The sequence below is a fragment of the Myodes glareolus genome, chromosome 2 (genome assembly GCF_982192425.1).
Source record: "Myodes glareolus chromosome 2, mMyoGla1.1, whole genome shotgun sequence".
Lineage (NCBI taxonomy): Eukaryota > Metazoa > Chordata > Mammalia > Rodentia > Cricetidae > Myodes > Myodes glareolus.
This window is the reverse complement of record NC_142027.1, coordinates 101,868,026-101,882,830: the sequence shown is the minus strand read 5'-3', so window position 1 is coordinate 101,882,830 and position 14,805 is coordinate 101,868,026. Positions and strand designations below refer to the sequence as shown.

At 48.1% G+C, this 14,805-nt stretch overlaps 1 protein-coding gene across 2 annotated transcripts; it reads right to left on the bottom strand.

Moving 5' to 3' along the window:
- Positions 1-7,305: 7,305 nt before the first annotated feature.
- LOC125402155 (speedy protein E4A) lies at positions 7,306-13,635 on the bottom strand. 2 transcript variants are annotated; one of them, XM_087897494.1, is made up of 7 exons: positions 13,353-13,635; positions 11,586-11,804; positions 10,947-11,005; positions 10,332-10,417; positions 8,222-8,390; positions 7,942-8,044; positions 7,306-7,786 (listed from the first exon to the last, which is right to left on the bottom strand). In XM_087897494.1, exons 1-6 carry the CDS (start codon positions 13,453-13,455, stop codon positions 7,985-7,987), a joined length of 696 nt encoding a protein of 231 aa, XP_087753620.1. In that variant the 5' UTR covers positions 13,456-13,635; the 3' UTR covers positions 7,306-7,786; positions 7,942-7,984. The 2 variants fall into 2 exon arrangements, with proteins under 2 accessions (XP_087753620.1, XP_087753613.1); XM_087897487.1 differs by lacking the exon at positions 13,353-13,635 and adding an exon at positions 12,243-12,600.
- Between the last annotated feature and the right edge of the window lie 1,170 nt (positions 13,636-14,805).

Below are 14,805 nucleotides of genomic sequence, written 5' to 3'. Positions count from 1 at the left end.
CTTTGATCTAAAGATGATGTGTATTTTGAAAAAACACATATTTTAGTAAATATTCTTTTGTCAGTAGCCTAGTCTTTCATCTTTTTATAGAGTCTGAATTATTTGTTTATTCATTTTTTCCTTTTGCTTTTATGTGTATGTCTGTTTTGCCTGCATGAATGTCTGTGCATTGCATGCACACAGTGCCCATATAGTCCAGGACAGGAAATTGGATGCCCTGGAACCAGAGTTACAGACAGCTGTGAGCCACCAAGTGGATCCTGGGAATTGAACCTTGGCCCTCTGGAAGAGCAGCCATTGCTCTGAACTGCTGACCTACCTCTCCAGCCCCTTATTTATTTGTTCAAATAGTATCTTCTTCAGGCATTGTATTTTAATTTTTGCATATATGTATACATATACATATATATAGTGTGTGTTTATGATGCATGCATATGCCTCTGCACTCGTGTGTGTGTTTATGATTCATGCATATGCCTCTGCACTCATGTGTGTGTGTATGGTGCATGCATACGCCTCTGTGCTCGTATGTGTGATGCATGAATATGCCTCTGCACTCATGTGTGTAATACATGAATATGCCTCTGCAATCATTTGTGTGTGATGCATGCACATGCCTCTGCACTTATGTGAAGGTCAGAGGACAGTTTTTGGGGGGTACAGGAGTTGGTTTCCTTCTCCCAGCATGTGAGTCCTAGGGATCAAACTCAGGTTGTCAGGCTGGTGGCAAGTGCCCTTATTCAATAAGCTTTCCTATGTTATGTTTTTATTTGTTTGTTTTAAGAAACCACGCAGCATTTTCTGTAAGGGACTACAGTAAGGATGAACCATCTCCTGTTCACAAGCCTTCTAATCCTGTCAGTCTGAATTCTTTGCTGCTCAATGCTGTTTAGCAGAATTCTGCTCATCTGACCGATTTTTTAACTCTTAAAAAAAGAATCCTGAGGTCACCTATTTATTTACTTCTCTATCTCTATCTATCTATCTATCTATCTATCTATCTATCTATCTATCTATCTATCTATTCTGTGAGAAAGGTTCTTAAATATTCTAAGATGGCCTCAGATGGGGTAAGTACCTAAGAACAACCTTGAACTTCCGGCCCCTCTGCCTCCACCACCCCTGTAGACCGTTCTTGAAGGCATGCATCAACACTCTTGGTCTCTGCTATGTTGGGCTTGTAACCCAGGCCTTTGTGCATGCCAGAGAAACGCTTACTCTACCAATGACGCCACAGCACCCTGAATTAGACTGTTTCATGGTAAAAAGCATTGAAGAAGGCTGGGGAGATGGCTCTGTGAGCAGAGCTCCTGCTACGGCAGCACAGAGACATACGTTCAACTGCTAACACCCCAAAGAAAAATGGATGTGGAATGTGGTTGTTCATGCCCCAAAATCCCAGTGCAGGGGTAGGGGTGGTGTGTGGAAACAGGAGACAACTGCAGGTTCTTTTGGGGATCCAGTCTCACGGGAATAAGGCAGGTGTCAAGGGACAGTACTTGACATCCTCCTTGGTGCACGGTTGCAAGCACACCCACAAACATGAATGCACAGTTACCTTCACACATAGGCACGCATGTATGAATACCATACATATGTACATACATGTAAATGCAGTATACAAGCAAGTGTCACATACACAGGTGCACACACTTGCACACACACATATACACAATATTTTTTATTTTTATTTTTTTTTCTAGACAAGTTTTCTCTGTAGCTTTGGAGCCTGTTCTGGAATTAGCTCTTCTATACCAGGCTGTCCTCAAATTCACAGAGATCTGCCTGCATCTGCTCTCAAGTGCTGGGATTAAAGGTGTGTGCCACCATCACCCGGCAACAATATTTTTTTAAAAAAAAGAAAAACAGAAGACGCTCCACAAGATACTGTAAATTTTTTGTCAGGGTTTCTTGTGACAGGGTTTCTCTGTAGCTTTAGAGCCTGTCCTGGAACTAGCTCTTGTAGACCAGGCTGGTCTTAAATTCACAGAGATCCGCCTGTCTCTGCCTCCCGAGTGCTGGGATTAAAGGCGTGTGCCACCACTGCCCAGCAAGAGTCTGTCACTTGAACCCAGACAGAAAAAGAAGCAACCGAGGGAGGAAATTCAGGAGTGCAAAAACAAAACAAAAACCCAAAGTATGTTTAGACAAAGAAAAGTGAAAAAAAAATCCATAGGCTCCTGGAAAAAGTCCTACCTCCTGTCCAACAGAAAGTGCAGGCTACAGAGATGACTCAGTGGCTAGGTGCACTGGCTCTTCTTGCAGAGGACCTAAATTCAGTACCCAGCACTGATATGGCAGCTCACAACTGTCTGTAATTCTGGGCCAAGAGGATCTGATGCCCCCTACTGGATCTCAAGGGTACCTGCACTCACATACATGTACTGCCACACAAACACACGCGTACACATAATGTAATCAATAAATTAGAATTTTTTTTAAAAAAAACACGAATCAGCAGAGGGTGTGAAAATGGCCCTGGGAAATTCCCAACATCGCCTATTTTAGCCACCGCAGCCTCACCTCTCATTTGAGTTTTATATGGGGGAGGGTTGTTGGGAGCTGTGGGGGTTGTTTTTGTTTGGTTTGGTTTGGTTTAGTTATCTGAGACAGGGGTCGGGTTCTGTCTATAGCGAAGGCCAGCCTGGGACTCCATGTGTAGCGTAAGATAGCATAGAACTTACAACTTTCCCATCCTCATCTCCTAAGTTCTGGAATCCAGGCACATACTTGACAGCCTTCCAGCTGTAAAGGGAAATCTAGAGGGTACAATGACATTAAAGCCATCTAAGGTAATAGAGGGGACCAGAGCAGTTTCTGAGGCCGTACATTAGGATGAATCAACACATTACATAGAAGAGTAGGAAAAGGAATGATTAATAGTGTGGATGCTGGGCAACTTGGGAAAAGCATCTTAGAGATGGGCGTGTCAGGGAACCAGGAGTGGAGGAGGAAACAGCTGCGGTATAGGGTCAGCCACGAGCAAATAAAACTAAAGGGGGCCAGCAAGATGTTCATGGGAAAACTGGGGTGAGAAGACCCACCCATTGTGAGTGGCACCATTCCCTAGGCTAGGGTCAAAGGCTGTACACAAAGGGAAAAGGAAGGGAGCAGGGCGCTAGCATACACCCATGGCATCTGCGCTTCCTGACTATGGGTGTACCGTGGCTAGCTGCTGGACGGTCCTGCTGCCTTGATTTCCCCGCTGTGATGGACTGCACATCTGGACTGTGAGCCAGAGCAAACCCTCCTATCCTATCTACATTGTTTTTGTCAGAGTATAGCTAAGACAAAACAGTAGTATACATGTGTAACTATAAAAGGGAATTTCTTTGGGATTGGCTAACACAGTTGGAAGATGTATGGTTCAGTAATGGTCGTCTGTGGGCTAAAAGTCAGAGAACCCACTAACAACTCAGTCTAAAAGTCTGGAAGCTTCAGTTCAAGAAGGATCCACGATGCAGCCCAATGTGAGACTACAAACCTGGGAGTTCCCGGCCTCAGTGGATAAAAGCACGTGGCATGTAAGCATGAGGACCTGAGTTCGAATCTCTAGAAACCCTGTAAAAGCCGGCACATAACACAAGTACATGAAGAAACACATACAGAGGGAAGAGAGAGGCAGAGGCAGAGACAGAGAGACAGGCGAAGACAGAACGTGTGTCTGGAGTCTCATGTCCACAGATCTGACACCAGTGACTTGTTTGGGAGCGATGTCTCTGGCTCCTCATCACACTTTAATCTGTCTGACCCCTCAGTCTATGGTACGGTGCCTCTTACATTCAGGCTGGGTCTTTTTCCATCAGCTATGTCTCTAGCTTTTCCTGAAACATCTCCATAGACATGCCCACAAGAGTGCTTTCTAAACTCAGTGCAATCACATTGTCAGTCAAGATTAACCTTCTCAAGGCTGGATGTTTAGTTCAAGGATAGAGGACTTGTTTGGCATGTGGGAGGCCCTGGATTCAACTCCCAATAAAACACACGCGTGCACACATACACACACGTGTGTGCATGCACACTAATATCTTTTAGTAAGGTATCACAATTAAAGGTATTGAGTGAATGGTACCTGAAGCTTGTGTTACTGTCTTGGCGATTTTCTTGCAATAATTTCTGTAATTATTTTGAAATAAAAAAAATAAAAATCTGAACAGAGCACTTAAGTGGACCACAAACTATAGATTTGGTGCTACAGAATTCTGATTTTAGGATACCTAGAAAAACACAATTCTAATCCAAAATCAGAAATGGCAGATTAAAGGTGTCCTAGAGCTTGGGTTTGGCTTGGATTGCTTGGGAAAAGTCCCAGGAAAGTCTTTTCATCACAACCAGGGTGCTAACTACATGGCTTCCCTAGTTTTCTGTTGCAGATAAACCACAGTGGCAAAAAAACGCCACTTATGGGAGAAAGGGTATAGTCTAGTCCACAATTCCAAGTGGCAGTCACTGGTAGCAAGGAAGTCCAAGCAGCAGGAGCTTCAGATGGCATCACCTCACATCCAGTCAGCAGCAGAAAGGAATTAATGCATGCATGCTCAGCTGCATTTTCATACAATGCAGGTAGACCCATCCGCTCTGACCCACCAGCCAGCTCCCAAATACCCATACAGAGACTCAATACAGATTATAAATGCTGGGTCGATATCTTAGGCTTGTTACTAACCGGGATTGATAACTTTAATTAACCCACATTTTCATCTAATTTCCATCATGTGGCTCAGAACCTTACCTCAGTAGGGCATGTTCGTCTCCTGTTTTCTCAGAATCTCCTCGCCACTCCTGAGATGCCTGCGAATCCCTCCCTCCTCCCAGTGTCCTCGCTCCTTCAAAATCCTGCCTGGCTCTAGGTCATCAGCTCTCTATTAGCCAAGGAGAGTAATACATATTCACAGAGTACAAAAAGATTGTGCCATAGCAACGTACGGTTCAGAATGCCCTGCCTAGGGAGTGAGCGCTGCTGCTCAGTGAGTTGGCTCTTCCCACAACAATTAATTTAATTAAGACAATCCCCCACAGACATGCTCACAGGCCGATGTAGACAATCCCATGTAGACAATCCCTCATAGAGACTCTCTTCCCATGCGATTCTAGAGTGTACCGGCTTAACATTTAATTACAATGATTATACAAATTTCCCAGACATTATCAAAATAAAGTGAATGAGTTCTGGTATAGATAAGACTTATTCTTTAATCAAGTTGATTTTTAAATATCTGTGCATGTGATGCACATGTATGTGAGCATGGGTGCAAGTTAGTATATGTAAGGTCAGGCACATGCACGTGATGGCATGCGTGGAGGTCAGAGGGTAACCTCCAGCATCTATCAAGGCAAGCTTTCTCTGTTACTCAACACCGATGATTCCAGCCTGTGAGCTTCTGGTCTCACAATATGAGCCCTGTGGTCACAAACGTGAGCTATTGTTCCGATCTTTCCATGGGTTCTGCAATCTGAACTGAAGTCCTAATATTTGTCTTTAACCATGGAACCTGTAGTGGTTTGAAGGAGAATGGCCCCCATATAGGCTCATATATTTGAATATTTGGTCCCCAGCTAGTCTAGCTGAATTGATAAGCTTCAGCTTCAATACTAAACCCAGTCTTAAAAAAAAAAAAGATGGAGAGATGGCTCAGCAGTTAAGAGTACTTCCTGATCCTGCAGAGGATCTGGGTTTGGTTCCCAGCACCCACATGGCAGCCCACACCATCTGTAACTCCAGCTCCAGGGCATCCAATGTATAATTCTGACTTCTGTGGGCACTGCCCACCCATAGCGCTTGTGCAGTGCAGGCAAAACACTCACACACATAAAACAAAGATAAATATATCTTTAAAGAATAATGTGTAGAAAGATTGAGGAAAAGATCTGATGCCAACTTCTGCCCTCTACATGCACATGTGTGTGCCTGTCCCCACAGGTGTGTGTACAATCAACATAAACATAAGCGAACAGCACACATGCACACGTGTGTCCATGCACCCACAGGCACGTGTACAATCTACATAAACATAAGCAAACAACACACATGCACATGTGTGTCCATGCACCCACAGGCACGTGTACAATCTACATAAACATAAGCGAACAACACACATGCACATGTGTGTCCATGCACCCACAGACACGTGTACAATCTACATAAACATAAGCGAACAACACACATGCACATGTGTGCCCATGCATCCACAGGCACGTGTACAATCTACATAAACATAAGCGAACAACACACATGCACATGTGCGTCCATGCACCCACAGGCACGTGTCCAATCTACATAAACATAAGCAAACAACACACACGCACAATTGTGCATACAAGATCTTTCCTCGTTTGCTAGTATGCCTGTGTTGTTTCACCCTTGTAGGGAATTTCAGTCCTTTTCCTTTTTCCTTCACAAATTTGAGTGATGTGACACACGGTCACCGCAGCAACTGGTTCACAAGAGAAAGGCATCTGAGAAATCGCAGTAGCCGGAATGGAAGGGGGCTCCGTGGTGAAAGCATTTGCTGTGCAAGCCGCAAGCTTGAAGACCGGAGTTGAGATCCCCACGCCATGTAAATGTAAATGCCAGGTGGGCGCAGCAGCTCTCCTGGAATTCTGGCTCTTGGAAAACAGAGATGGGGGCCCATGTGTGTCCTTAGAACAAGCTGGAGAGACTCGGTGCATTAGGAGCTCTGGGTTCAAGAGAGAATCTGCCTTAATGAATAAGGTAGTATGCCATCAAGGAAGACATTAGAAATCAACCTCACCCCCCACACACATACACCCTCACATATACACAGATTTACACACATGAAGACGTCCATGACTGCATAACACACACACACAAAGAGAGAGAGAGACAGAGAGAGAGAGAGAGAGAGAGAGAGAGAGAGAGAGAGAGAGAGAAAACAAAGAGGTTACAGTAACATACATTCACAGAACATGAAACACATTTAACCTTTATTATCTGTCCCCGGGGAAGGACCTTGTGACACGGATGCTCTTTCAAACACACACCCTTTCTAAAGTAATGCACAAACATGTCCAAGCACGTCAAAGTATCAAAGCTAAACGTTGACATTCAACAACGGAGAGGAAATATGAAATAAGTGAAAACTTAAATTCACAAAGATCTAGGGTTCTACTACCCACATAGAAGACAGACACACATAAGTGTAGTAGATTTTTAAAGGTAAAAACTCTCCAATGAGTCAAAATAGTCATGTATGTCTTATAAACACTATAAGAGCTATGATAAGATATAGGAGCAGCGTGTCTTCAAAACATAAAACTAATAGGCTGATTATTTTGTAGTCAGTGTAGAATAACACAATAAAGTTTATTTACTGATAATACAACAAAACTTGTTATATGTACTAATGATACAATAAAATTTGTGACATGTGAAAGTTATTACAATTATATAGATCAAATACTGTTCTTTGAAGGTATTCCCCTTCTCGTCTGAGCCCTGAGGAGCCTCCCTCAAATGGCCCAAGCCTGTGGAGACCAGTTATAGGGAACCACGGGGCTGCTGCCTCGAGGAGATGGGACTGGGGACATCCGGGATGACATTTAGACGGTGCCACTGAGTGGAGTGGGCCCTGGAGGAATCCTGATGTCTGGTTTCCCCACCAGAGCCCCTGCATGTGTTCCCGCTCCCAGGAGCACGGTGTGGTGATTCCATTCCACTCCTTCTAGAAGAGTCTGGGTTCTTCTAGTTCCTGTGTAAGATGTCCTCTCTCCTTTCCCCCAGCGGTTCTCAATGTTGGCATAGAGTGTCTCCCTCAGGCGCAGGGATCTGGGGGAAGATGTGATGGATACAGCTGTGCAAATGGCTGGGCTGTTACAAAGGATGGAGTCCAGTGTGGGATGAAGGAGGGTTAGGCAGGGACTTAGTGGCTTTCCTTACCAGACCACAGACCGGACTCCACACCTCAGAGAACAGCAACATACCTTCCTTAGGCCGATGTCCTCAGGCCTCTACAGTTCTAGGGTTCTAGGTGAGGTTGGTGCGATCTCGTGCCCACACCCACAGCTCTGGGTCGTAAGCCTGGATCTGCAGCAAGAATAAGGTTTTTGAGAAAAGCCAGTCCGCCACCCCCAACACCCTTACATGCCCTGTTTATCCTCAAGGTTCCTCATTCCCCAAAACCCTACCTCCCACATTCAACCGCACTGTTCTCTCTGTCTGTCCAGCCCATCCCTCTGCATCCCACTGTCCCCCCACACCCACCTCTTCACACTCCTCCCGGGACACCCAGATCCTCCAGCCCATGGACCGAATGAACTGGAACCGCAGTTTGTGGAACATGGGGCGCTGGGCATAGCTCTTCCCGTAGAGGAAGTAAAAGATATCTTGTTTAGGGGCCTGGTTGTCCTCCTCCATGTCACTGGCCAGGTACCTGGGGGAGGAATCAGGGTGTTGTTGAAAGGCTCGGAAGGACCCAGAAGAGGGCCTGGGAGCCACCTCAGCACGGGATCGCATCAGCTGAGCAGATGAAGACAAGCTGACAGCAGAACCCGATGCTGTCTCTGCTGCTCTCACCGTGAGCCGGCTCCACCCACCCTCTCCCTTCCTTCTCTACTTAATGTCAACTAACATTTCTGAGGTCTCTCTCTCTCAGCATCACCTCATATTTTGGTACAAAGTGGTCACTGTCCAGAATGTGCTGAAAGCGTGAAGTGATAGACAAGGCAGACGTAAGCTGATGATGTGCATGACTGGGTTTATAACAGAAACACTTCCGGAAGAAAACAGAATCGAGGTGTCTGGAGAAAGACTGGGTGTTTGACCAGATCCTGCTTTCAACAAGTGTCCACTGTGAGGGAACTGGGAAAGAGGAGAGGACACCAGAGGCTACAACCCATCTCTTACATGCTTTTCAGTATTTGTGTGTGTGCATCTATGTGTGCACGCACATGTGGGTGTGTGCACATGCGCATGTGGGTGTGTGTGCACACGCATGTGGGTGGCCTCAGAAGCCAGAAGAGGGCAGCAGATACCCCCGAGCAGGAGTCCAGTGTACTTTCTTAACTGCTGAACTGTGTCTACAGCCCCATAAGTATACTTTCGATTTTTAGATATGGCTATGGGTATGTATGGGTATGTACACATGCGTACAGGTGCCCATAGCGAGCGCTGGACCCTGCAATGCTGTGAGGGGCCTGATTTGGATGTTCTGAACTGAAATTTGGTCCTTTGCCAGAGCACTATAGCTCTTAGCTGATGAGTCATCTCTCAGATCTCCCACAACTTTATCCTGATAGAATTTTAGCACAGTTCTTCAAGAGGCAAAAGCTGGCAGATCAGAAAGCGCAGATAAAAGGCTTCATTCGTGATCAGGTTGATTTGAGGTGCCCTGCTATGTGGCTATGGTGCCCTCAAAAACTTCGACTCAAGGGATCATCCTATCTCAGCTTTCTGGAGGATTCCGGCTAGAGGGAGGCTCTGCCTCGTCCTGTTAGATTTCCGAGTATGAAGTAATTTGAAGAAAGGTGATTGTCTCCAGGCACCCCAAGGTGATTAGAATCGAGGACACCCCAGGAAGGAGACAGGGAGGGAGTACCGGGTGGCAGCTGGGTTTGGTTGAGGAGTACCCAGAAAGATAGCTGAGCTCACCCTGGGAACGCGAGCCTGCAGGTATGGGCTGGCTAATTTTGACTGTCAGCGTTCCACCCCCTAGAACCACGATGGAAGAAAGCCTCTGAGGGGAAGTGAAGAGGGGGACACAGTCGCACCTTAATGCTTGGGGACAGAATTGAAACTCTACAAAGAGCTCTATGCTTTCTGGTTTTATTCTATGTGTCCTTGAGAGAGTGAGGGCACGTGTGTGTGTGTGTGTGTGTGTGTGTGTGTGTGTGTGTGTGTGTGTGTGTGTGTGCCCATGCGTGTGTGGAGGGGGATGCACAATTGAGCACTTAAAATTAGTTCCAATACAACCCTGAATTTTTCCTAGGAGTTGTCTACCTCGTTTCACGGGACAGGGTCCCTCACTGAGACCTCAATCACACTAGTTAGGTTAGGAGGCTGCTCTGAACCCCAAATGATCTTCCTTTACCTGACCCCAGCACTGGAATTGCAAGCACCTGGCCCACCATTTCCTGTGGGTGCTAAATATCTGAACAAGTCTTTGTGCTTGTATGGCAAGCACTTTACAAACTGAGCAGTCTCGCCGGCCCTTGTTAAATTAGTATTAGTTTGAAAAACAAAACAAAACACACACACACACAAAAAACAAGTTTAAGGACATTTTTGTTACAAAGACAGGCCAGGGGCCCCCTTTTTGTGATCCCCACATGCAGGGGAAGGGACAGTGACCAACAGGAGGAGGCAAAATACTCACAGAGCCAGGAAGAAGTGGATTGGCCTATACTGCCAGGAGAAGAGCCCAGCGCGGCTGAAGTAAGCTATGACCATAGACAGGAGGTACTGATGGAGAGAGCAGACAGGAGAGGAGCCGTCACACCCTGGAGAGGAAGACCGTAGGGACAGGGGACAGGGGCTGAGGTGGCCTGAGGCTCAGAGAGGAGCCCCGAGGTTTGGGTGCCTGCTGGAGTGGGGAAGGGAGGGTGAAAGGGGCCTTCAGGAAGGCCAGGTCAGAGGCAGGAGGCCCTTGTTGTTCCAGCATGGCTGACTCCGGGTCATGAGGGAGTCTGAGGGAGGACTTAGGACAACCGGGACAAAGAGGTCTTTGCCCAGCAGGAACAAAGGGTCCCAGAGAACTGTGGGAGAGAAGAAGCAATTCCCAGGGTAAGATGGTGACCGTGGGCTCAAACTCCAGTGAGGCATGGGTCTCCTGTCCACTCTGTAAGACACTGTTGTGCCCTGAAGAGAGACACTGGCAGGATATTGAGAGTCAGGACTGTGTGACTTCAGGTGGCTCAGGGTTGGGACAGAGGACAGTGGTCAGGGAGGCCCCTCCCTTGCAGGACAGGATCTGGAGCCCAGCTCAGCTCACCTTATCAGACACTCTCAGAGTCTTGTCCCAGGCCAGGAATTTTTTCACCACAGGATCCTCTGTGAAGGAAGCGCATGTGTCATGGTGTGAAAGGGAGGAGCTTGGGAAGAGCCAGGAGAATGGACTCCCTGGGGGAGAGCCAGGAGAACCCACTCCCTGGGGGAGAGCCAGGAGAACCCACTCCCTGGGGGAGAGCCAGGAGAACCACCTCCCTGGGGAATGGCTCGGGTCAGAAGCCTGCCTCTGAGCTCCACCCCTGTCCCGGCATGTGTCACCACACAATGACATTCTCTCATTGCAGCAAATGCACACGTTCACAGGCCAGAAGTGCTTAGGCTGACGGTCTGGTGTGATGTCATTTGACAGTGGGAACTTGACTGGGTTGCCCTTGTGTGGGCAAAGACACCCCAGCTCAGCAAAGTCGGGAAGAGGTAAGTTACTAACCTCTTCCCCACCTTCATGTGAACCTTTGTCAACTCTAGCCTAAGGCCCTGCCACCTATGGGTCCCTGAGACTCAACTGAGCTGGAGCTTCCCAGGCTGACCGCTCTGGACTGGGAGGACAGCTTTCTCACAGGGAAGGAGGCTGACTAGAAGTTTCCTCCTTCGCCTAAGGAGGGAGCCATGCGGTGTCACCTACCCAGCAGCCTGGTGAAGACCTTGTGGTGTTCAGGCCTCACCATAGATGCGCGCCTCCTCCTCAGCGTCATCCTGAGCCCACACAGTGTCTCCACGGACCACACCGGCTCAGGCTCAGGGTCCAGCAGCTCTGCCAGGTCATCCTCAGAATCCGATGACAAGTTCCTCTTCCTCTTTGGGCTGGTGGACGGAGGCTGGGAGTTGGCCTCCACCCTTGGTTCTAAGTGAAGAAACCACACCCCAGTGTGAAGCTCAGGCTTTGGTGAATCCCAGCCCTGCCCCTCGATACCCCAAACACCCCAAACCTCTTCAGCTACTGCCTTTCCCCAAATCACCGTGCCGTTTCCCTCTGTGCTGATGGCCACCTGCCCCTCACCTTGTCCCCACCCCCTCTCCCCGTTCCTCAAGCCTCTTCCTCATCAGGGACAAATTGTCCCCATACAAAGGAAGTCTCTTCTTATGTCCCCTCTTCTCTGTCCTGTCTCTGACTCTTGGAGCCTAACCCCTTCCTTGGACTGCGGGTTTTCAGTCCATGTGATATCTGTGTCTGACTCCTGTCCTCCCCGCCCCAGCCTGCCTCCTGGGCCTCCCTCCTTCCTCCTGTGCCCTTCCTCCTTGCCATCACCCTCTCACATCTCTCCTCACCCAGTGCCCTCACCTGCTGGTCCTGAGATCTCCCCATGCGTCAGCACCCCAGGTGAGGGCCTGGTGATGCCAGGCTGAGGACTCTGTCCCTCAGAACACAGTGACAGTTGGCCAGCGGTCACGATTCTCCCAACCTGTTTCTTCCCTTCCACAAATCCCAGACTTTGGTCTATCCCGCCCTCCTCCTGCACTCTCGCTGGATCCACACACGACGTCCCTTCCCCCATGGAGGGAGAGGTGAGGTGTGGAGGAAAGCTCCAAGAAGATGCTGTTGTCCACCGAGCTGGCCACCACCATGGAGTGCTTCTCCTCCAATCAGGAGGGGCAGACGCCTGTGATGTCATCAGCCTTCCAATCTGGCAACCAGTTTGAAATAAAACATGTGTAACTGACAGCTTGATGTCTACTTGTTCTGAGGATTAGGGCCCGGTCTGCATCCTGCCACGTACCTATGCTCATTCCATCTCCAAAACCATCCTCCATGTCTGTTCTCTTTGCAGTGTACATGCTAGGGGGTGTGGCCCCTTCACATTCACGGAAACATCCTAGCTTCCCTTTCACCCTGTGCATGCCCATTTGAAACCTCAGTCTCTTCCCCATTATACACTCTTTCTGCACTTGGTAAAAAAGGAAACATTTTAATTTTTAATTAATTAATAATTAAATTCTTTTTTGTTTTGTCTTTTGAGACAGAGTTTCTCTATAACCTTGGAGCCTGTCCTGGAACTCACTCTGTAGACCATTCTGGCCTCGAACTTACAGAGATCTGCCTGCCTCTGCCTCCTGAGTGCTGGGATTGAATCAGGCATGCGCCACCACTGTCTGGCCTTAAATTTGGTTTTTGAGTCAGGATTTCTCTCTATCAGTCCTGGAACTTATTCTGTAGACCAGGCTAGCTCCAACTCAGATGTCTGCCCCCTCTGCCTCCTGAGAGAAATTCCTTTTTATAATTCTTCATTCCCCTTCCTTGCTTTGTAGATTTCCTGTCCACGTGACATTCACGTCCCATTGCCTGTCCCCCCCTTCTCCAGTCTCTGGCATCCAGAGCCCCTCCTTTCTTTTTCCTATGCCCCTTCTCCTAATGGCCACCTGCTCACAGCTCTTCTCACCCTGGTAGCCTCACCTGACAGTCCTGGGATATCTTCGTCCACCACTGGTGATGACACAGTGGTACTTAGCTGGGGACACTGCTCCTCCTGTGGCAAGGATGGGTCACCAGCAGCCATGATCCTCTGAGACGCCTCCTTTTCTTCTACAAACCCTAGACTCTTGTCTCCCACATCGTCCTCCTGGGCTCTGGCTGAATCCACTCCTAACTCTCCCTTCCGTCGTCTCTGGAGACGTTCAGTGTGGAGGAGAAAAGTGAGTTTAACCACCGAGCTGTCTAGCTCCACAGAGTTTGACCCTTCCAATCAGGAGGGGCGGAAGCCTGTGAGGTCATCAGCCTTCCAACCTGGCAACTGGTTTGAAAGACAACATGCATAACTGATGGATTGATGTGTCTACCTGTTCCGAGGACGGATGTGCAGGTTTGCAAATCCATAGCTGAAGAAAGCAATGGGGATTCTACAGAAAGCACAGCCACTATCGATGACCAGGACAAGGTGGAATCTTTCGGGGACTTGTGAGGTGATGGAGATCTGACGTGTAGGATGGTGTCAGGCCAAAGGTGGTTATCTGACAACACCTTTGATCCAGTGCTTCGGGCCGGTGAGTGGTACCCATAGATGGAGTGTCCCTATGAACAGGAAGACCTCAGAGCACAGTTGAACCTGGGCTTCTACCCTTAGCATTTCCACAGCCTTGCTGGGCCTGCCCCTCTAATCTTCCCATTGTGCCCTCTGGTGACTGTGGTCTTTAACCCTTGAAGCAATCTCCCAATGCCATGACCCCTAAAATCTAGTGAGAACTGCGGGGGCAGAGGACAGCTGCCAACGATAGATTTTGCTCCCTGTGCTCACAATGCAGTTTGAATCACAGGATTCAAAACTGACTCTTTCCGCTGATCAAGTTTGTGAAGAGGGAGAAAGTACATGAAGTGACAGACTCTGGATTCAGACCCCTGAGAGAGAGGCCAGCCCTGAGGCTCACTGCCAAGCCCTGGAGGAAAGGACGATGCTGGGTGGAACGGTAGCATCCCTCAGCAGAAGAGTTGACGTTCAGTGTCTTCCCTGCTCATTCTTTTGTTCCTGTGGTTAAATATCCTGATGCAGAGCAGCTAAGAGAAGAAAAGTAAGTTCAAGTAACAGTCAGTCACTGCAGAGAAGTCAAGGCAGTGTCCAACAGCTAGTCACATCACACCTGCAGAGAGAGGTCAATGCACGTACGCTCACTCATCTACTTGGGCTCAGCTGGATTCCTTTACTCTTAAGCAGTTCTGAATCCCCTTCCCAGGTAATGGCACCACCCACAGTGGGCTGGTTCTTCTCACATCAGTTAACTTAATTAAGGTGATCTCCCGCAGACAAGCCACTCACTGAAACTCTCTTTCCAAATTATTCCAGACGGTGTCAAGTTGACAGTTGAAGCTAACCAATGGTGTGTCCAAGAGGGCAACCTACTGCAGGGCGCAGGAC